Source organism: Phaethon lepturus, unplaced genomic scaffold (assembly GCF_000687285.1).
Source record: "Phaethon lepturus isolate BGI_N335 unplaced genomic scaffold, ASM68728v1 scaffold3329, whole genome shotgun sequence".
Taxonomy (NCBI): domain Eukaryota; kingdom Metazoa; phylum Chordata; class Aves; order Phaethontiformes; family Phaethontidae; genus Phaethon; species Phaethon lepturus.
This window is the reverse complement of record NW_010565368.1, coordinates 4,477-28,390: the sequence shown is the minus strand read 5'-3', so window position 1 is coordinate 28,390 and position 23,914 is coordinate 4,477. Positions and strand designations below refer to the sequence as shown.

Here is a 23,914-nt window from a genome sequence, read left to right as displayed (position 1 = left end):
TTATCCCCCCCCCCCCCGGACTCAACAACATTTTGTACAAAATTCAGTGAGAATAGTTTAGAGGCAGCTAATCCCCCTCTTCAACAGCCGTCCATGACCTCCTGCTTCAAATGCTGCTAGACAGCATCTCAAACAGCTTACTGGCATGAATCTAATCTCCTTTCCACAACTATATAATGGCTTAGGTTCCTCTCAACCTCCATCCTTACTCTTAGCAATACAGCAAAAATCAGTTTAGTATGTAAATAAAATTTAAATTTAAATAAATTTAAATAAATAAAAATTTAAATCTAAAGCCAGGTTTGTTCTCATTCTGGTCCACTGAACCATATGCATTTCAGAAATATTAAAAATAATTACTGGCCACTGTCATTTTAAATGACACATTATTTTCATTACTCACGGAGTACTACTGTATAGCACACAAAACAGGAATCAAGAGAATTGCCCCATCTTGCTCATTTCTTTTCTTTCTTTACACCTTAAGGTTTAATTAATTATTTTTACTGCTGGTCACACTTCATGCAAGCAGTTAAAATGAATTGCAAAATGCCTTTGATTACACTTGTGCAATCGTATTAAGTTTAAGATGACCACACAGCAGTGGCAAACAAGTGATTTCTAGACCTGCTTTGTGCAAAATACTGACATTTCTTTGTTAACGTACTGTCATAATGTGGTGATCATTAGCCTTTTGGTCAGCAGAAGCATGACATGAAATTTTATACATATGCAATAACTGGAACTTATTAACTGCTGTAACAACATGAACAGTTTCATTCTGCAAGAAATATGATCACAAAATTCACACAAATGTTTAAATTTCCAGTGTACTGTCATTTCAGAATTTTATCAAATACTCAAATATCTGCCTGTCCCAGTAATTCAACTATTCTGGTTTCAAATATACAAGATATCAGAGATATTTTAAAAAATGCTATTACAGCATTTGTTCCTAGAAAGAGCACCTACTCTTCATACTTCTGTAATAGAAAAAAAAAAGAATTTTATTTCAGGCTCCCCCTATAGCAAATCTAGAAAACCAAAACCATTTAAGGGTTCTGACAGAAAGGAAAATGCTTTATATTTTTATGATCACAGAAGTTTTGACAGTGTCTGCACATATCATTAATGTGATCAAACAGTAAGTAATGTCTTACCAAGGTATCTCAGCTGGGCACTGAAAAAAAAATTAAGGCACTTAACATCCATCATATTTTGTCTGTTTGCTCAACAAAACCTGCAAGTGTGTCAAAATGTTTTAGGCCCATTGGGTCTTATCTTGAAATTAACTAAATCTCACACCGATATTTAAAGTCTGTAAATTAAGCATTTTTGTTTCTCAATAAAACATGAACAAAAGTGTATTATTCTGTAATGTAAAAAAAAAAAATCTTTTATCTCAATAAAATAAAGTGTCTTTAAAATATTATTATAAAGTTTACCAGAAAATTTCAAACTCAGATGCAATAAATAACAGATTAGCTTTCAGGAGGAAGACTTCTTCTTCATTTAATAATGGGCCACCAACCAAATTTCTAATGAAATAATGTAGAAGAAAATCACCTGGCTCAAGGCCAGGCCAGTAATTTTCCTGATTATCTGGTTTAGATTTGTGACTCCAGCTTGACCCTCACTAATACGCTAGTCTATAAACTGCCTGGTTTCCTAATGGCACAAGAAAAAAAAGTAAACCACACACAAGAATCAATGCTGAAAGCTCTGCATTAATCGTTCACCTAAGCATTTTATGTTTCAAAGGTGCAAAAACATCTAGAGATGGAATAAATGTGTATCGGGAAAGAAATCATGCTATATGAATTCCAACAGGATGAGGAAAATTGCCAGCCAGACAGGAACTGTGTGTGTGAGCAGCAGTGCTGCTGCAGACATCCCTTTGGATTTCACACCATCCATGGCCATTACCGACATTAATAAAAGCCATCTGGCCTTGCATAGCTTTATGTCTATATCTCATTGTTTGCTTCAAAGGTATTTACCCATCCCTGCAGTTCTTGGTTCTGAGAGGTAATTTGGAAACTTTGAGAGCTCTGAATAAAGAAAACAAACAGCAGGCAACTAATCATGGTAATAGTGCTTCCAAAGGTCACACTATTACTGTGAGCAATGATACCAATCTTTTTCACTCTTTGAATTTAATTCCGGGGCGGGGGGGGCGGGGAATCCCTAAATTTATGGTCATAACTATTGGAAAAGAAAATTCACAAGTATGCAATCTCTTATCTAATGCCTTGATTAGTAACCGTGGAGGTATAAGAAGCCTTGCTTTCAAATAATGTCCCAAGATCATCATATGTTCAGAATTAACCATCAAAACCTGACTGCCAAAAAATGAAACCGCATTAGTGTATAACTTGCTTTGGGCCAAGTATCCCTACTGAAACGCAAGACATCTGTTCAGAGAAACTTGTGAGAAAGTAAGGATGTTTTCATTTCTCTCTACAGTGACGAGGAATTAAAACAAAACCGTCACAGCACATCTATCAATTACCTTATCTGGATGCATTGGCTTACTCTTGGCTTCACTTCCTCTGTTGCAACTCAGACTGCAAACTCGTGGGGTCTTGTAGGAGACTGGGAGACAAGAAGCTTGGCTGTAGCATCCCAGTAACAGCCCTGAGCTGAGGATGGGAGTCCTGAAGTCACATATCTATTTGCAGGTCTATATTTTGCATATAATATTATTGGAGAACAAATAAACTCAACCAACCACCACCACATTGTATTTGACCATGAGGAAGTATTATTACTATTACTATTACTGTTACTATTATTACTAAATAAAGCAGCCATAGCTGATATGTTTAATGCCAAACAGTACTGCCTCTCTGGGAACTATTCTCAAAGACATGCCAAAATCAGATCCCAAAAGGGGTTTCATCTAATAGCTGGACTCCAAAGGGATTTAAACAGAAGCTAGACACTGCTCAAAAGGAATGGCTCAAGCCATGTGCACAAGACAGAAGTTCAGACCTCTGAAGAATCATCAGGTCAAAGTAGGGTTTTTTTGGAACACAGCTTTAGCTAAGGCGTCAGCGAAGGACAGACGCTCCTAACACATATTTAGAAGTATTGTGGACAACTCAAGTCTCTGTCTTTAAGCCCTTAAATACCTCTGCAAATATGAATACCAGAAGCCTAATTCTGTTGATGACACTTAAGCTCTTCAGCCTTATTTCAAAGGTGAATTCAGGTACTAAATTTTTTTAAAATATTTATCTGTGTTCAAATTTGACTACATTACCCATCAAAGGGTCATTCCCTATTAGCCCTTTATTCTGTATATACACAATATACGTTTTACAGGAAAAATGGACGAGGTGCGTTGTTCTGCTATTTAAAATATTTCCATTTTAATGTCTGCATATTGAATTAGTTAAACAGGAGAAGCAGGATACCTCATTTGGAGTTAAATTAATTTCATCCTGACAGTCAAGAAATATAGTGGGGCTTTATCATCTAACATGCACTCTGTTTTTCAATGCCAGATTTTATCTTTCAAAATAATAATTAGTAGTCATTTTAACATTTTTTCAATTATGAAGACTTATCATTTAATGGATAAAATTTCCATAAACTGTAGTGAATACATTGTGTTAGCCTATTATGTTCTGTATTATTTGGCTGTTATTAAACAATAATAGCATTCACTTTCTTACAATCAAAATTTTAAAAGGAGCTTTAAGTGTAAAGGGAGATGGAAGAGGCAGAGAAGATAAATTATGCAACTGAAAGGAGTGGTTGTTTTTCTCTTCATATCTTAAGTGCAAATTCTTCTTCACTGTGTTTCCCAGACACCATCTGTTTCCAAAACAACCCATCACCAAACATAATGGAGGACATCGGAACTTCTAATAGGAGTTAAACCTGCCAACTTGCAGAACGGTCTGAGCTTTCTCAAACAGAAGAAACATAATAGTACAGAGCTGTTAATAAGTTAAAGAGAGGCAATGGGTGTCACCTCAGATGATGTAGTACAACATTTTAGGGATTTTCATTAAAATCATAGATGGCTTATTACTTCGCAACATTCCTGCACAATTGTTTTAAGAAGTCCAAACCACATTTGGGCATTTAATAGCAGGGTTCATTTCACTTAGGATAGGTTCAGGGGTTTTTTTAATTATATTTTTACAGCTTAATATTTGAGCATGAATAACAGGTCACACCTGCTGAGTGTATGCAATTTATTTGCAATTAGATATCAGTGAAAGTTTGGAAAAATAGAAACTGCCAGAATGATTTATAATAGGGACCCACCTGTGCCAGTACCCTTTCTGCAGGATTTTAGGAGGTGGTACAGGAACCCAATATGTATTCAGGTATATGACAACATGCCATGACAACAGAGCTCCACTCATCTCCAGACAGGCTTATATCAATTCCAAAATATAACTATTTACTGTGACTTCTAGAAGTTCTTATTGCAAGAGCAATATACCATTTTTAACCTGGTTATAATATTGAGTTTAATGATAGTACTGTGCTTACTCAGAAAATGAATTTATCTCTTTGCTTTTCCCTCTCTCCATAGTATGTGAGGAGAAGCAAAAGAAATATTTATTTAGTTTGGTCTAGTAAGTAACAGTTATCAGAAAAGCATCTAAATTATTGCGGTGGGTTATACATCTATTTTTAAAAAAGATCTATGATGTAAGAATATGGATCGGACAGGAACCATCAAGGCCATTGTTTATAGACTCCTGCTTATAGATTCCTGCTATCATATCCACCTATGGAAAACAACTTTATACAGACAATATTCTCTATAATAAATATATTAAGAAATATCACTCTCTATGTGAAATTGTTTATATTATCTATTCTGATCACATCTCTAACAGTTTACATCTTTTTCAAACAAGAAATCCTTAGCAAGTCTGAGATATGATGTCTTTTCTGCCCTTCCCCAGTTCTCCCTGTCCTTCTCCTTCATTCAAAACAATTCTCTCCTTTCTGTAGCCCCAATAATTTATTTCACACATGGAACATTTTTTACTTCCAAATACCTTTCCAGATAATTTTATAGTTATCTGTAGACGAAAAAATGCTTCTGTTGTTCCCTTGGCAGTCCTATTAGATTAAATCCATTAGCACACTTACATATACACGCATTACATTTTGAGCTCTTTCTGTTCATAACATGTGACTCTATTAAGACATTATTCTTTCTTGTTGCCCATACAGGTTCTACAAATTTGGATATCTTCGCTTTCCTTAGCTGAGTTTTTATATCTTCTTTTTTATTTTACTACTACATTAATTCATCACAGGTTCTATACTTCTGACCCTGCTGCCTCAACATACTTAATTACATTACAGGCAACCATCTCCACCCCTGTTCAGTATTCCGAACAGCTTCACTGAGTTTTAAATGCACAAAATGGTCGTTGCCACACACTTAATTTCTGGCATCTGCAGTTGCGATCTCGTGCTTTGTTACTAAAAATAGAGCTGCTTCCAACTACCTGAGCTGGAAAGCTAATCACAGAGCTGGTGAACAGTGCTCCTCCCTATTGAGCAAATGGCAGAATAAGGAGTCTGCTAATGCACGAGGGCGCACATGGCCCTGTGAGTTTGAAATCTATCAAGTGTCATTTATTTAATCATTTGTGGCTGTTTGCTTCATGGATAAATTACTATTTAAGTAAATAACTGCTTGACTGTTGGATCAACAAATCAAGAAGAAAAAAAAAGTCAGCCCTTTTTAGGAAAAAGGATTCTAGCCTAATTCTCAGTTTGCACAGCGTTGCACAATACAGAATAATTTCACTGAAGGAAACAGCACATTGTTGATTTAGACTAGGTAAAATCTAGTTCTCCTGTTTCCTGCAAAAGAGGGATTATTAGAGGACCAACTGTTGGCAGCAGCTTAAAGACTTTTTTGAAAGTTATTTCTGTCACATACAGCAAGAACAAAGAACAACTGCCTCTGTAAGAAAGCAGCTTCTTCCCTTAAAAGGGCTCTCAGCCACGTCTGCAGCACAGCAGCACATTGCCTGGAAGACATTCCCTGCTAAAAAATTTGAAGGTAGAAGTGCCCACGGAGTTTAGATGCTCCTCTGTATTTGTCAGTGAAACACTGGTTTCCCTGCCCCATGGGGCTGATTCTTACCATATAGCCCAATACAAGCTTTGTTGGCAACAAGGTTTCAGCCATCACTCAATAAAACTCAACTCATTTTCAGCCATTACTGACTCAGCAATATATAGATAATACATAAGAGACTGTTAGAATCACTGGGATAGAGCGGATAGAGCTGCAGCCCCAAAACAAAACTGTTAAACACTCGTTGCATTTGTTCATCCAAAACACTTTCTGGGGCTAAGAGGGAAGATAGCCTTCTGGAATTGTAATTTTTTCTTTGAATGCAGAATATTGGAATAAAAGAATTAGGTAGAAAACTACCAGAAAGACCAACTTTAAAAAGAATTTCTATTTATCCTTCCTAACCTCCCAAAAAATGAGACAAGTAAATAAAACCTCAAAGACTGTACTCAACACATTAGAAAAGTTTGGTGGAGGAAAAGATTATGCTACTGAGCATAAACTATTTGCTTGTCATCATGTTTCTGTCATTTAACAGGTACACATTATATTCAGTGCATACAGGGACAGAATTACTATCTGAGGTTAAATACATTATTTACACAGCTCATTTGGGAGAGGAGAGGATGAGCTCCCTCTTCTGTCTCCCATCTTCATGAAAAGGAAAGTCAGGCTGCCCTCAGTCAACAAACTAACTCCTGTTATCAAGGAAAAGCAGTTTACCAATTTTTAGGAAAAATTATTGGAAAAAAGAAGAAAAGATGAAAACTGTGGACTGAGATGGAAATGTGTAGTATAAGGAAGAAAATACAAGAAGGAGCCAAAAAAAGAGGCAAAGAAAGGCATGAGGAAGTCAGACTACAGAAAATCAATAGCATTTCAAGCTATGCATATTCCAAAGAGCAGAAACAGAGAGAACTCCCCGGCAATAACAGCAATGGGAAAACAGAATACCAGCCTTCTCATCTTAAACAGAAGGAATATGGAGAGTATAAATCTGCACACCACATGGCAGTCCCCCACCATGACACCTAAGTCAACTCTGAAGAAGTCAATTCATGCACCAGGATTTGTGTAGTTGTCATATTAGCACAGTGTTTCACGAGGACTGACACATCTTTTTTCTGAGGTATTCTGTGTATGCATAATAGAGCATCTCTGGAGAAAGTCATATATATTTTTCACATCAAAAACCTAAATAAGTGTGTATGTGTGTGTGTGTATGGGACAGGGGGGTAGACAGTGATGAAGGAGTGTGTGTGTTTGATGGAATTCAGTGCATAAGCAACATTAAAAGTCAACTGAATCCTGGCTTTCAATCACTGATCAATCTTCCTGTATTTTCAGACCTTTCTTTCTCATCTAAGTGACCACAAAGACAGTAAACAGCAGATTTGTAAGTTAGATAAAATATGCTTATTATAGTAGGACAAATACCTTTCAAATGATAGTATATTCCAGAAAACAATCCACAAAAAAAGCATATGAAGACAACATAAGCAATATTTTCCCTGCAACTTGTTATTTCTCCCGACATTAGTTCTCACCTTAAGGCAGAGATATGATAACCTTTAATCCTGGGAGCCATTTCTAATGTATTCATTCAGATTTCAAAGACACAACATGGATGGCCTCTTCCCTCATGTGCTACACAGACCAACTTACACCATGTTACTCATGAGTATTTTTAGGCAGCCTGCCTCTGTTGAGTTGAACTTACTAAATTGATATGGCAAGTAACATGTTCCTCCACCTTTCTCTTAAGCTAGTATAAAGTTTCCAATCCCCTTGCCAAAAAAAAAAATTACAAGAAAGGAAGGAAGGAGGGTAAAAACGTGGAATGTGAGGAAATGGTTCAAAATAAGTTGCTTAATTCTTTTAAAGATAAGTTGGCATTACTGGATCTGCCTTGGGCAGTCATGGAAAATGCTCTTTCAGTCTCACACTCCTTAATGAATGAAGTGACTTTGTGAACTTTACATTATTCACACCAAAAAAATACATATTCCACCACACAGGTATCACTTAAACTTCAACCTTCCTAATGAGTACATCAGCATGTGCAAAGACTCCAGAGCCAGAATTAGGTTAATGGAATAAATGTAGGGATGTATGAAACAGGATGGAAGGGGAATAACTGCATTAACACATCCCTTCATTCACTAATTGTCTGCATCAGAGGCATTGATTAAAGGAGGACACGTTAACATACAGTACTGATGCATATGAAAAAGAACTTTATCCCATGACAGACTGAAAGTACGGTAGTTTGCTGTATCATAGTAGCACCAATTTCAAAGGAGCTCATAACCATAATTAACTATTTGCTTGTGCCTCAAAAACCTAGCAACCAGCTATATCAAACTCCCTTAATCTGCAGAAAATTCATTGGAAGTACTTTCTGATTACTGACCAAGTTTCATACAACACAGATATTTAATCTTAAAAGCCCTCAGATGATGAAATTTTTCAAATTTCAAATTCAAATTTTTCTTGACAATTCAATAGATAAAAATCAGCTAGAGACTGGCCTTCCCAGCACAGGGAGCCTGCAAGCAAGAACACAGGATAAATACAGACCAACACCTTACCTCAGCTATGTGTGGCACTGGGTTAAATCCACAGAGATTGCACACAACTTCCTTGCACTCTGTACATGTATTAAAGTTGGGGGGATCCTTAGAACCAATATTTAGTCCAGTTTTACAAAGAGGACAAGACACTTTAGGCTGGCTGGCTTTCTCTGGTTCCGACAGCCCAGCAGGTTTCTTTGCTTCAGCAGCCTGAGGCTTGCTATCTTTAGCCAAACCAGGTTTCTTTTCTAAATCAGAACCTTTAGTCGTTAAAACACTATCCGCTTTGGATGGCTCTGGTTTTTCAGTCATAAGAGGCTTGGCTTCTTTCTTTACAGGAACAGCTTTTGGAAGAGGCTGAGCCTGACTAGACTCTCTGGGGGCTGCCTGAGAGGCTGGAGGCTGTGATGGAGGCTGGGGCTGCTTCACTGCAGGACCAGGCGGAGGAGGGGCTGATGTCTGAGATGCCGGCTGACCTGCTGTGGAAATTAAATTCGAGGCCTGGCTGAAGATTGAAGCGCCAAATCCAAAGAGTTTCCCAGTAACTGTTTCTTGTGGTGTTGTAGGCTGAGGCTTAGGGACATCAGTGATGCCTCCCAGATTAAGACTGAAACGCCTTGATTGCTCAGGAGTTTTCTGAGGTGGCTGGGGTTGAGCTGGCGCTGGCTTGGGACCTGCCCCTGCTTGTGGGCCCTTTGGAGCTGGTTTGGTATCAGGCTTTGGGGCCGGTTTTGTTTGCAGCTTCTTAGGATCATCTTTTGTTTGTGTTGGCTCGATGGGCTTTTGAGTTTTAGCATCTGGTCTAGCCCCAGGCTGAGATGCAAGCTTGGGATCTGACTTCTGCCGAGACACTTGTGGAAGAGGTTTGGAATCTAGTTTATCCCCAGCTGGATGTGTGTCCCGTAATGGCTTGGCAAGCTCTGGCTTTGGGGAATCTGTCACTTTCTGTTGAGTTGGTGGAGATCTGGGAGCTGCCGAATCCGGTTTCAACCCTGGTGCTGCAGAGGTAGGCACAGTGTCTGTCATAGGCTTCTGTGTACTGGGTTGTTTTTGCTTATCTTCAGCCGGTGTTGGCTTGGCCTGATCAGACTTTGGAGTAGGATCTATTTGCTGTGAGACATCAGTAGACTCAGCAAGGGCTTGTTTTGATTTTACAGGGGGAGAGCCAGGCAAGGACGGTTGCTTTTTCTGTGGCAGGGTTTTTTTCGATTCCGCTAGCTGCGAAGGATCAGGTTTTGGAGAAGCATCTTTCTTTTGAACTGGCTGTGGTTGAGGAGATGGTTTAGCTGTTGAGGGTGGAATAGGTGTCTTCAGTTTGGGTGGAGTTGGTTGTGGCCCGGGACCATGACCTGGTGCTAGGTCACCACCTAACGCTCTTTGCATCTGGCAGTTTAAACAGAGCCATTCCTTAATCTGCAGAAAAAAATAATTTTGAAGGTATTATGATTAAGATGAGACAAAGTTAATAAAATCAACATAATAATAGGCTGTTCTAGTGTATGGCTTGTTGCAGTATTTCAGACTTCTGTGTAGAAAGGTAGAAATATTACCACTAATATTGTTTTGCTGTTAACATGCCCAACTGGTTTTTTTCATTCTTCTCCACATTCCTGTGATTTGAGCTATTGCTGAACCCATGTTTCTAATGGCTTTGCATTCAGTTTACACACAGCTGAATACTGGAGGATAAAAACCCAGCAGAATGAAAAAATGCATTGGAATTTCATGGGACCCAGCAGTGATTCATTTATAGCAATGATTTGCCAGAACAGAGAAAAAAAGACAAATACTGCTAAAATAGTTTGACACACCAAGTCTGCTGACAGAAAACAATAATTGTAATTAAAACACAGTAAATGCATAATTACTTTTAAGCATACATCTATCAAGCTCTTTGTACAGCTTATGGTTTTGGTAATGGTTTAAATTACAGACCACAAGTATCACACAGAATCACAGAATCACTAGGTTGGAAAGGACCTTCAAGATCATAAAGTCCAACCATTAATCCAGCACCACCATGTTCCCTAAACCATGTCCTGAAGTGCCACATCCACACGTTTTTTGAACACTTCCAGAGATGGTGACTCCACCACCTCCCTGGGCAGCCTGTTCCAATACCTGACCACCCTCTCAGTGAAGATATTTTTCCTAATATCCAATCTAAACCTCCCCTGGCGCAACTTGAGGCCATTTCCTCTTGTCCTATCACTAGTTACTTGGGAGAAGAGGCCAACACCCTCATCGCCACAACCCCCTTTCAGGTAGTTGTATAGAGCGATAAGGTCTCCTCTCAGCCTCCTCTTCTCCAGATGAAACACCCCCAGCTCCCTCAGCCGCTCCTCAGAAGACTTGTGCTCCAGACCCCTCACCACCTTCGTTGCCCTTCTCTGGACACGCTCCAGCACCTCAACGTCCTTCTTGTAGTGAGGGGCCCAAAACTGAACACAGGATTCAAGCTGCGGCCTCACCAGTGCCGAGTACAGGGGCACGATCACTTCCCTACTCCTGCTGGCCACACTGTTGCTGATACAGGCCAGGACGCCGTGGGCCTTCTTGGCCACCTGAGCACATTGCTGGCTCATGTCCAGCCGGCTGTCAACCAGTATTGGCAGTACACATGTAACCAATGAATTAGGCACAGAGGTGTGTTCGTGGACACCATATATTATACAGACCAACACTTTACCACCAGTTTCAGGGCAAATCTTCACTTGGAATCAGTGAGGAGCTTTGCCTAAGCCCTGATGGTATTTTAAGAGTCATAATTAGGTTTCCCAAAATTCCTTTGTTATTAAAATAAGCTCCGAGGGTAACTACTGTACGCATGTATACCATGGGCCCCTCTTTGTAACACAGAGGAGAAGGAATAAGCAAATAATATATTTGCCCATGTTTCTTACCAAATTTAGTAACTCACAACTTCAAAACATTTTTCTCCTTCCCTAGAAGTATTACATGAAAGGGAAATTCTATTTTCTAATACAACGAAAAAACCCCAATAATCCTAAGTGGTCATCCCTACCTTTGCTTTTGTAAAGCCTCGCAGTCTGAGGAAGGATCAAATAGGCTACAGCAACATATGGTCAGGAAGCATCACGTGCTATTTTCCACATTTTACATCACTAGCAGAAACATTATAGGCAGCAAAAATGCCATTCAATATGGCAATGGGTCCCATGGGCCTACACCTGCAAGTAGATACTTAAGCAGGTCATCTGTAGCTCTACTTCTATTCTTTAGTCTGTGTGTGAAACGCAGGGTACCATTTGCACGCACCACTGCGGCAGAGGGAAACTGCAATTAGGAGGACACAGAATATAAGACTCAGACCTTTTCCCCTAAGGGTGAACACTTCTGGATCCTGTTTCTCACTCAGGTCTGAAACCTCTGCCATACTCCATGGGATGAATCTGGAGGTACTACATGCAAAGAAAGATTGGATCTGCATAGTATCAGAGCGCATTGGAAGGAAAGAACTCTGATGTCATGGACTGAGGCAATGAATTCATTATTTTGGTGTGCCGTGCCAGCCTTGTATTTTTCCAGCAGCAAAAGTTAGAAGGACAGTGGATGCAGTTCCATAAAACACATTTATTCCAGTTATTCTGATAAACATGGTATATACACACTCTGGAATACCAGCTCACTATTACTAGCAGCTTCACAGAGATGTCCAACTTTGGCCTAAGCTATAAATTCACAGTAATCAAATTACCATTCATAATAATGTTGCTTTTATCTTCCATTTCCAGTGCAATTTTTTTAGATTATTTAAACAATTCTCTGATCTATTTGCAACCCATATAGCAAATAGCTGTTAAAAAGTGAAAACAACAGAAACAAAACTGGAACATGTGTTTAAGCTCTGCTTTGAATTATTAAAGGAATTAAGTTCACTGCACAGAGGACCTGAGCAAAGATTACATTTAGCTTAACTCCCATACTGTTTGACTGGTCAGCTCCCCTACATGTCCCCTGTCCAAGGGATAATTACTAGCAAGAAGTAAATCTTAATTATGATACCTGATTTTAGGTATTAGTAATCTCATTTAATTAGATACATATTAATACCATTTCTGGATGAATTCTTATGGGTTTTCTAGAAGGTTTAAGTCTAATCAAAGACGAGACTTTCTGAACATCCACCTCAGCTGTCACAGTTGTCTGGCTTTGGCAAAGTGATTAAGATTTCGTGTATTACGGAGCTGGGTTCTCCTCTACAGTGGAGAAACACAGGATCCTGCGAGGAGCTTTTTAACGGGCCTAAGTGAGGAATGTCTTTTCCCACTAATCACAGAACTTTTACAGAGATTTGGACAATGCACTTTTCATGGTGATTCACTGCTCCTGCTTCTTTTCGACACCTCCACTTGCCTTTTTTTTTTTTTTTTAATGAAAGTGCTGTACTCTAAAGTAAGATGACCAGATGAAACCATGGCAGTAACAGGTGCCCACCTGCTCTCACTCAGCTTCCAGGAAATTTAATTTTAAGTCACTATGACACCTTTAAGGCCCCAAACGAAGTAGCTGTAGGGTTGGGTGGGGTTACAGAATAAGGAGTCTGAATAATTCTTACGTTTAAGGTGTCCAGATTCCAACTGCATTTATAAGCATTTAGGCTTGTCTTCAATATGCAGCTGGTCCAGTCTGATTCTACTACCTAATTGGAGTCCAAACACAAGTTAATTCTCTGCTAAGGTTTTCGACACAATCTTGTGCCGAAGACAAAACCTTAACTCTCAACTTTTTTTTTCCTTGAAAAAAATTATATACCTATATACACACACATGCACTCTCAGTATAAAACTGAAGCCTTTAAAACTAAAAATTAATTTGTGCTCCTACAGCTGAACTTCAAAATGGAAAATATAGGAAGTTTTACTTCACTGTATTATTTTTTAAATCCTTCTGATTTAGACATAAAATTCCTCCCATGCATTTCAGTGGGAGGAATTAAGTGCCAAAACCCTCAAGTCATTATAGGTTACACACATTATCTTCAAACAAATAAAAAACTGCACAAACTGTAGTTCTGTGATTGGAACTGCAGGAGTTCAAAATAAAGTGTGCTACATGATGCAGTTTTGTATCAAACAGTGGCTTCTTCGTTCTAGTGCAATTACAAAGATTTTCCATAAACTTGAATGGGAGCAGGCTTCTGTTAAGTACAGATGCTCCTACATGTTATTGCAGATGAAGTAAAACTTACTGCTGCTGTAGATAACTAAAATACTAATGTTTGTCTATCCCTAAAGGTCTTCTTGGACAGCAGTGCTGTGACTTTCTAGTTTCTTTCTCCATATTTCTTGTATCTCTAGCTAGAATTAAAAGGCAAAAGTTTCCAGGGCAACACCTGAGCTTTTGCAGTTCCCGTCTACTTGTGAAGGAGATTCTTCTTTGATGCTGAGGAACCCAAGCTGTCTGTTTTCACACTGATAGATAGGGGTGTGTTCTGGGTCTTATTTCTAGAAGAAATCTATGTGATTTTCTTCATCCTGAGATCCATGCTGTTAAGTGTCATGACTAGGACTGTAAATTGGAGGTATTTCATGCAGCGTTTTTGTTCAGATTTCAACTTCTGATGACAGAAAGTACTACCTTGCTTTCTAACTCACTGATGTAGAAGCTATATACCCTAACAACAAAGAAGTAATTAAAATATATTTTATGTATTCATCAGCCATCTTTTAAAAGCTTCATAAAGACTCTGATAGTCGAGAGCACCAAATGAATTTATTCAATGTTTTAGTAACAACATCCCTGGAGAATTACATTGAAGAGAATTATAACACACGTTCCATAGCTCACCTTTTTTCATTCATTCATAATCTAACCAGTGACTCCAATAACAAATACCAGCTACATTTCAGTTCTCCTTATCCCAAACAAAGCCAACACAACTGAAGGTAATCTGGAGCCTCTTCCTTTCTGCAAACGTGTTCAGATTTGTTCTAACTATGCAAATCCATCAAAAGCCATAGGAAAACCATCAGAAAGTGAGTGCATTGAGTGGCGTGCTCAATTTCTATTCCTGCAGATGATGTAGGGGAGGAAAAGAATCCAGCTTGATTCGAAGATTCCAGATGTACTGTGAGAAAGAAATTTTGACTTGCAGATTGAACATATTTCATGTAAAAATTACTGGCACACAGTACAAATGTAGCTCTCGGAAGCCATTTTAACAGCCCTTTTGCAGAACAGAGCCGCATTCTAAGGCAATGGGTCTCATTCTCATTTAGACTACTCATTTGGTACTATAAAAAGGAACTTTAAGATATAGGTAAAATATTAACATCCCTTTACATTGCCACAGAAATGTAAAGATTTATAGAGCCTTTGCATTGCCACAGATATGTAAATGTCCTTTGCTGACATTGCTCAGCACGGCCCCAAAGCTTTATCGACAAAATCAGTTTCTAGTCTGAAAACACATTCGCTTATTTAGCTCCTGACAATTTTAGAGAGGAGTGAGGAATCCAGATTTGGCTCTTAGCAGACATTTCTGCCAAGGTGATGAGAGACACATGAAAAATAAAGCACCTGAGCCCAAGATTTTATGCAGCTTCATAAAGCAGGGTGGTAGAGACAAGAAACTAAATCAGAAAAACCTGTTATGAATCAAAAAAGAACAACTTCTGCCACAGAACAAACTGAATTTATACATCAATATACAACTGAAAAGGTCTTCTGAACAAGCCTGGGCAATACTAGAGACAAAGTTTTCCTTCTACACTATCCCTCCGTGAATAAGAGATCAGCTACTCGAAGTAATTACCTTGAAACAAACGTTTAACTATTGTACACCATATGCAACTGATCCTCATTTGAGGCAAATAGATTATCGCTACAAAATAAATACTTGCCTTTTATATCTGATATCTGGAAGGAAGGTAACTATGGAGATTACCAGGAAACACTGACTCAAGAAGCTCACAAAAATGATGCTAGGTTCTTAGCAGCAGGATGCTCCCCAGCTATCCATTCCACAAACCGCAGCAATGGTCACAAGCACTGTAGCTTGATGCTAAAACAGCGTTCAAGCAAACTTTTTAAATAGCCATTTTAAAAGACTATTTTTAAATGTTTCTTAGCTATTCTAAAACTACTGAAAAACATTACTGGATGAATTGTGTTGTACAGTTACCATAATCTTAAAACATACCCCATTACTCTGGTACAAAAAAGCCATAGCTTAGAATCATAAAGCAGAATAGTGAACATACAATCTTTTGACTTTTTTTTTTTGAATGCCAGTATTTCAGAATACCTAAAAGTTATTTTTTGTAGCCAAATGTGTTTAAGCTGTCTCATGCATACGACGAGGAAAAAGACTTTTAAACACAGCTCAGTGCACTGCCTCATGCATCACTGCAACAACTGATTGCTTTCATTAACTGCATCTAGATTTAATATACTGGAAACATGTGAACGATTACCAAAAAAAAAAAACAAAACAGAACTGCAAATCAAGAGCACAGCAAAGCAAAGGCTAACAAAGTCCATCCGCGCTGCACAGAGCGCACCGAGCGCATGCCGCCGGGATCTGGGAAGCGCTGATGCTCCCGGTCGGAGCAGCGCTGGGCCGTGCCTCCCGCCCGCTGCCCGCCCAGCAAACAGCGTCCCGCGTCACATGGCCTAACGTAGTAGTAAATTACAGTTGCTGAGCAACAGCCATACTGGCACAGATGGCTCACTGCAGTTGACATCTTTAGCTATGCAGATTAATTTATTATTTACTTGTGTTAAACACCAGACAGGACAGTTTTCTGGGCTAACGAGAAAACAATCCAACATACTGTAGAATATTGCCCAATTAAAATATTGAGAAACTGTTTGCCATGTATAGGTGTTTGCTTCTTTCTATGTTCTGCCCCTACCTTAAAAGAGGAAAAAAAAAAAAAATCCCACAGGGCATCAATACTATTAATACATCTAATCCTAAATGTAAAGCAGAGATGTAGGCACATAGTCTTCCTCTGAGAGAGAAATAGTGTGGGAGTGTGTTTAAGAATATTCCACTGAGAGAAATAATATTCTGTACTTCCATAACCCTTCTACTTGAGGATCTAAAGTTTTCCCAAATGCCCACGTGGCAGTTCCAGCCAGGGGCAGAAATAAAGGAGCTATACTAACTTCATTTCATCACAAAAATTGTGAATAATCTCCACTTCCATATAAACTGAAGTGTTAGTAACACTGGAACACCCCGAGTACTCTTTGGACCAAAACCAAATATTTCACATGGACATATTTCATTTTTAAAAGACAACTAAACAAGGCTTGTTTGAATCTCCTCTCTGATCAGTTTGAACCCAGACTAAACTCCATCGTCTTTTACAGACCACCTCTAGCTTTACTTTGGTGCAGTTAAGTGTTGATATCTAAATTAATATTTTGAGAAAGTTAAAAAAAGCTTTACTGGGGTTTAACCCATTTCTTTACACCTTATGATTGTAACAGCTGATGGTCAGATTCAAGTCCGTTTTTTTTGTTGTTGTTGTTTTGCATTACTTATAACACCCTGAAAATCTGCCCAAGTCTAAGTTTACACAGGGCATACAGTTTCAAAGCTATTTTTCCTGCTATTAAAAAGCTTAGACTTTGTGTTATGTCACTATCCACAGTGACAGCAGTTTTATTTTTGTTTATATGTCATTTCCACTCCGTGTTGCATTCCAGTTCTTATGCACTACTGCAACACAGCAGGATCTAGTTTGTAAACCGCAGGGAATATTTCAATTCAATCAATAGCTTCCTTTACTGTCACATAACAAACAAAGATTTAATAGAGCCATTTCTATTAATTTTATTGTAAGTATAAGCAAAACTTATGGGGATTCACCACAAGAATTAGTCATCTTCCTGATATGAATAGTATTTTGAATTATTGTATATTCCTTTCTCTGAACAAGCTAATAATAATGGTAACAACTGAAGAAAATTAATGCATTTCTGACTGCTTAAATTCTCTTTAGTTACTGAGAATACTTCATGTCTAAGTATTTGTTACTGTTTAGGATACTTGGAGATGCAGAACATCAATAAAAACAAATATAAGTACTGAAAATCATTATGAGGATCTGAACCAAATCATTTTATTCTTAATCAAAAGTTGTGATATGATTGTACATAAAAATGGAAGCAGAAAGAAAGAGCAAAAATTCAAGGCTGTAGTACCTAAGCAACTGATAAGACAAAATTCCTAGCTCTACCAAAAAAAGAAAAAAAAAATAGGCATCCCCCCCAAAAAATTCCAACAGCAACAACAAAAAACAAGAAAATATTTTCAGATTGGGTTAAAAAAATTATTTTTCCTGACGAACTGAAAACTGAAGGCATAGATTCAGTAAAATGTTCTACTTGATCTGAAATTATACACTCCACTTTGGGAGACTCAACTTTTCCCCCCCCCCCCCCCCCCCCTCCTCTTTTTTCTGTTAGGAATAAGGCAACTTTGATACAGACATGTTATTTCAAAAACAGTCAGAACCAATAAAATAGTTTTTAGAACTCATTTTGCCTCCATCCAGAATAGCTTTAGGCAAATAAACAAATGCTATATCAATATACACATCTTCACATTCTCTGAATGTGCAATTTTCAGCAAGTATCTAAGTAAAAAAATTACACCTGGCTCCAAGACTAATTTTAAATGGTCTCTCAAAAGCATACAAGAAATGGTGGATGAAATGTGGACTGATGTAGATAAAATGCATGAAAAATAATCCCTCCTAAAAACTACCTAGAAGACAGGCATTCACATATGCACATGTACTCGTCAAGGGTAGGCTCATGGAGCAGAGCTCATATACAACCAAGTTTCCAACATTAACGTCTTTAACACTCCACTTGATCATCAACTTTACAGATGGGCATCAAAAAGAATGTAATGATATATTTTTACAGTTTAAACCTTTGTTCAGTCCATGTTGCATGTATCTTCCAATAACTAGTTCAAAGGGGGCAAAAATTTACTCCAGCTATCGAGCATATGCATTGATGATTTAGATTTAACTATAGTAGCTCATGCTTTTTGCCTAGCTTTATCAAAAACTATATATAAGTGTTTAACAAAATGGATGGTCCCTCAGATGTCTTTTCTTACTTCAGAAAGCCTACTCCAGGTGATTTTGGGAAGTGTTAGTTTCTGTTGCTAATGGCTCATGGGAGTGGTTTTGGCAAAATAAAATTTAACAAAAAATTAGAAAAATTAATTAACATGTAACCAAAAAAATACATGACAAGGTTCTGATGTATGTGAAAGAAAAATGGAATAGAGTACCAGTCGTCAAACCTGTTTATATAATTTTTTCCATTATTTTATGCAACTGTTGCTAGGCAGTCATGTGCCATGGTGAGTGGAGTGTGAATACCTAGACAGATTAGAGAGACATCTGTGACTGAACACATTACGTATGGTGTGTTTTCTCTCTAGACTCCTGTACAAAACCAAGATACCAACTATCCTTCTTCCCCAAGGGGACCACAATATCAGATGGTTCAGAGAAACAGTTCAAGGGGTCTGATCTTGTGGCACTACACGTATCGCTTTCTGCTCTTAGTTACACACTTCTCTCTAGTGAGTTAAAAGAGACAGAGTGCATGTATTACTGCATTTTAAATAGAAGTTTAAATGAGAAGAATTAATAAAAATGTTTAAAATCAGCGCTTTTTATAATGGTTTTACAATGCATGCAATCTGCTTCCTGAGACAGTTTGTAAAGCCTGCTATATTCTTTCCATAATCAGCTAGAAATATAGAATATAGACATTTAGAAAGTTCTATATTGGAAAAGGAATTCACTCAATTACGAAGACTGAACTATCCTGTAAGAAATTTGTAAGAAGAATATCTTAAGATCAAGCAGCTGTACAGGGGAAAATGTTAGAGAACAAAATTAACATAAATTCTTTTCTAAATAAATGCCTTTCATTCTCCCCACATCCAATTTGAAATTATTGCTTTCCAATCGGTAATGTGTTTTAACATAAGCAATAAAAGACGGTGGCTATAAAGGGCATGAGAAAGGCACAACACAGGATTACAGAATCATGAACTTGGCAAAAAGAACAGCAGGAAAAGTCAAAGTATAACAATAAGAGGTAAAGAAATAGTAAGTGCATGGGTAAGAGACAAAGACTTTTAGTCAATAACACTTTAGAAGAACTTAAAATAAGAGAAGCCAAAAGAAAAAACTTGCACCATTATCAAGGAAACTTGACAGCTACGACACAAACCATGGTTTTCATGCTAGACAGGAAGAAGTGTGTAAACTACTGTAAAGGAGGAATCAGAAACTTTTGTTAATAATCTAAATATTGAAAGGAAAGGGAAACTGGAAAGACAGTTTGAGAATAACTCAGGTGAGAACCTTGGCAGCCGAAGTCAGTCAAATTTTTGTATGTGCCAGGGCAGGTTCTACTACTTTGCTCCAACTGTTCAGTAATAAAGTCAGATGTGATTTTCATTGTACTTCGCTGCAGATTGGAGCAGGACACCCACAATGAAGTTTCAGCAAGACAGCTGGTGGTGCAAAGCTAAGCAAATGAGAAAAGTCTGAGTGGGAGTCAGGAGATTGGAACTAATAGCTGAATAAATTAGACATCCAATACCTTCATTTACAGAAATGATTTCATCATGAAATAAATGCATATTCTGTGTTTATTTCAATGTGTAATATGAAATTCAAATCTGCTTTTACATATGTATGCAATCAGTTTTAAATGCAGCTGTATTTATTGTCTTAAAGTCCTGAATTTCACACTTATAGAGTAGTCGCTTCAAAACCTAGTAGTCATTCACGGAATTTCCAAATACTTTGAGGTCTTCTTAGATAAACTGTCTCTCTCTCAAAATCCATTTCATTTGAACATACCAAAGTTGTTCACCACTTCCATGGGAAATCTGCGATTTTTAAAGGAAGAGAAACCTGGGGCTCCAGGAGACTCCAGGAGCACACTACAGAAATTAACAACTCAACACCAACAAATAAATGTTAGAAATATTGGTCTAAAAATATTCGGTCAGAACTTGAAGGTAAAGTTTTCTTACAAAAGTTCATCTTTGACTTCAACATCAATGCATTACATTTCTTGTCTGTTATACATAAATATATCTTGTTTCACCCCAAACTGTCTAGAATTACATGCTTTTTGACCTTTCCTCATGTAGGTCCTTATAATATAAGCATCTGGTTAGTTGCAGATGCTCTGAAATTCCTGCTCATGGCTGTTCAAGTCACTCCTTTTCCAGTCCAAGCACTAATGCCAGCTATCTCAATCCTGAATTTCCCTAAACTCAAACAAGTAGACTCCTAAACGATGCAATGTGCTACCAATGGTTGCTGTGAGTAGCCTTTCATGTTTAAATTTGCAATTTTAGCAAAAAATCAATAATAATATACCTGCTGGATGCAAAAAGCCTCCTGTTTGTTACCAGGTACCCACTAATAAACATGCACACTAGAAAGAAACCTAACTGCTAGCTACATTCTTAAACCATTGTGGTACTGAGCAAACGTGTTGCCCAGAAAGGCTGTGAAGTCTCTAGCCTTGGAGATATTCCAAACTTGCTATGAGAAACCTGCTTTTGGTGACCCTGCTTTAAGCAGAGGGTGGGACTACATGATCTCCAGAGGACACTTCCAGCCTCTGCAATTCTTTGATATGATTTTAAGTGTAGGGATATTAATTGTCAGGTTCAAGATATAGTAGCAGTCTGTACTTCTTCCTATCAGCATCTCTGATCAGCTAAACTAATACCAAAACAAGACAAAAATAAGCTTCCCAAATACCCCTTCTGGCTATTTATCACTACTTAGTCTTCAGTGCCAGGTCTGCTATACTTGAATTTCTATAAATTGATAAAAGTGTTGGCACTGAAAACAAACCCAAAATACAGTGCAATTTTAAAATTAGCATATCAGGATGTATGAGAAGCCGTACAAGCAATAAGAAGAGATCAGACATTCATATGAAGCTTTATTCCCACCCAGAGCAAGTAAAGGATATGTACGAGCACATAAATCAAGCTACCGCAATCATCAAGTTAAAATAAATTCACTTGAAGTCCTAATATTACTTTCTACACCATTTCTGTTACATAATTACAGCATGAATGGTGATCAACGTTAGAAATAGTCCACAGAGATCTCCTTCTTAGCATCCCACAAGAATGAAATAACCTGAGTATCACCAAGTCAAAACTCATGACTCAGGCTTTCAGCTAATGAACACTCACACAGTTACAAAGCAAATCCATTCCTCATCCTTTTCCAAAACACACACTGGGACTATGAAGAGTAGTTTTCTTTTTTTTTTTTCATAGTTAGTTCTTATAGCAGCAAATTTTACTTATTTATAAACATATTAGCACATGACTACTGTGGTCAGATTATAAATGTAGACAGCAAGTGCTTAAAATCAAGCAAAATGGCTAAAAAGTCACATTGGCGTTCTTCCTCTTTTTAAATGAAGAAATGAGAACACACTCCTAAACACTGTACAAACAGAGAACCACTACCTTCTTTTTTCCCCAATTTCACCCTCTTATACTGGTAAGCAGTTTTCCCAAATAGCATGGGGTTTTTTTCACTGAACTTGTTAAGGCCTTAGGTGATCATGGTGATACACTGTAACACACCTGATGTTTCAGCATAACGAAGATAAACTTAATTTTGTGTTCCGGTAGCGAACATCAGTTTAAACACCACTCACCTCTGTTATATGAGGATTAGGATTAAATCCACAGAGGCTGCAGACGACGGTGTGACACTGTGTGCAGGTGTTGTAATTGGCCTTTTCCGGAGCGTGCAGCAGCAGTTCGGTGGTTGTGCAAAGAGGACAGAAGGTTTTCTTTGGGGCGGACTCAGCGGGCTGGGAGGCACCGGCTTGCTTTTGCTGCGGGGGTTTTTCAGGCCCGGGTTGCTGGCCTGGTGGTTTTGTAAGTCCTGGTTGTTGTGCTGGGGGCTTCGCGGCCCCTGCAGTCTGCGAAGATGGTTTTGTAGGCCCTGCCTGTGGTGGCACTTGTTTTACAAGCCCTGTTTGCTGCGGAGGTGGCTTCCCAGGTCCAGGCTGCGATGGTTGTCCCGTTTGCTGAGCAGATGGCTTTTCAGGTCCAGGTTGCTGAGAAGGCTGTTTTGGAGGCCCTGCTTGCTGGGAAGATGGCTTTACAGGACCTCCTTGCCGTGACGGCTGCTGAGATGGTTGTTTCTCAGGTCCTGGCTGCTGCGATGACGGTTTTGTGGGAGGTGGTGCTTGGGATGATGTTTTAGCATTGTCTGGTTGCTGTGGCGGTGGTTTTGTTGGGCCTGATGAAGGTTTTGCTGTTGAAGTTTGCTGTTGAACAGGCTTTGTTGGTTCTGACTGTTGGGGCTGAGATTTTTGTGGTCCTCGCTGCTGGGGTGGTTGTTTCGCTTGCTCTAGCTTAGGGTCTGCTGGGTGACCAGGGCCTGGTTTCTGAACTTGCTTTGGCTCCCCAGACTGCTGCTGCTGAGGCACTGGTTTGGAAGACTCCGTTTGCTGGGGCGTAGGTCTGGCAGGCCCTTGTTGTTGAAGAGTTGGCTTTGGAGACTGTTGTTGAGCTGGATGTTTTGCAAGGCCCCGCTGCTCCTCAGGTTTCCCTTGCTCTTTCTGGGTAACTTTTTGTTTTCTACCGGCTTCTTCATGGGCTGTGTCTGAATCTGATATCAAATCAAAAGGATTGAATTTGTTCACAACTGAAGTGACTGCACTCAATGGATTGGCTTCTGACAGAAAACTGGGCATCATACTTGGCTTCTGATCTTCTTTAAAATCAGTCCTGGATTTTGATTCCCTTAGACTTATAGAAGAAGGACTCCGTCCAGGTGCCCGCTGTTCTGTCTTCAGCACATCTACCGTTCTGCTTTTACTTAAACTTGGTGCTCCCGGGTCTGGAGGCTTACCTGGTTGCCTGGGATGGTGGCTTGTATCAAGCTCAGGATGTCTGCAGACAAAAAAAAGTAATAAAATTAAAATAATGCAGAGTACAAGAAAAATGAGATAAAATAAGATGTATCTGTAACCCAGGAAGCACTCTGGTAACACTGTGAAGTTTTTCATGTGATTAAGTGCTTGCAAGACCAAGGCTTATAGCATAAGGTGCATGCAAAAAGTATTTAAATAAAAATTATCATTCTATAAAGTCTTATACAAGTATTCAGTCATAGGCTGACTTCTTATTTAGAAATAATCTAATACGACAACAATGTTTAACCAGGTAATTTTCTCTTCAGAAATCTGGAGAGCT

The 23,914-nt window shown here is 38.5% G+C and overlaps 1 protein-coding gene across 1 annotated transcript in view; it reads right to left on the bottom strand.

Moving 5' to 3' along the window:
• The window catches only part of LOC104627057 (protein piccolo-like), a gene marked incomplete at its 5' end in the record, with an annotated part of 24,891 nt that extends 1,280 nt beyond the window's left edge, over positions 1 to 23,611 (bottom strand). Inside the window, 2 exons of the mRNA XM_010295153.1 lie at positions 8,662 to 10,056; positions 22,363 to 23,611. Coding sequence (XP_010293455.1) covers positions 8,662 to 10,056; positions 22,363 to 23,611 — 2,644 coding nt within the window. The remainder of the gene's footprint in view (positions 1 to 8,661; positions 10,057 to 22,362) is intronic.
• Positions 23,612 to 23,914: the final 303 nt, after the last annotated feature.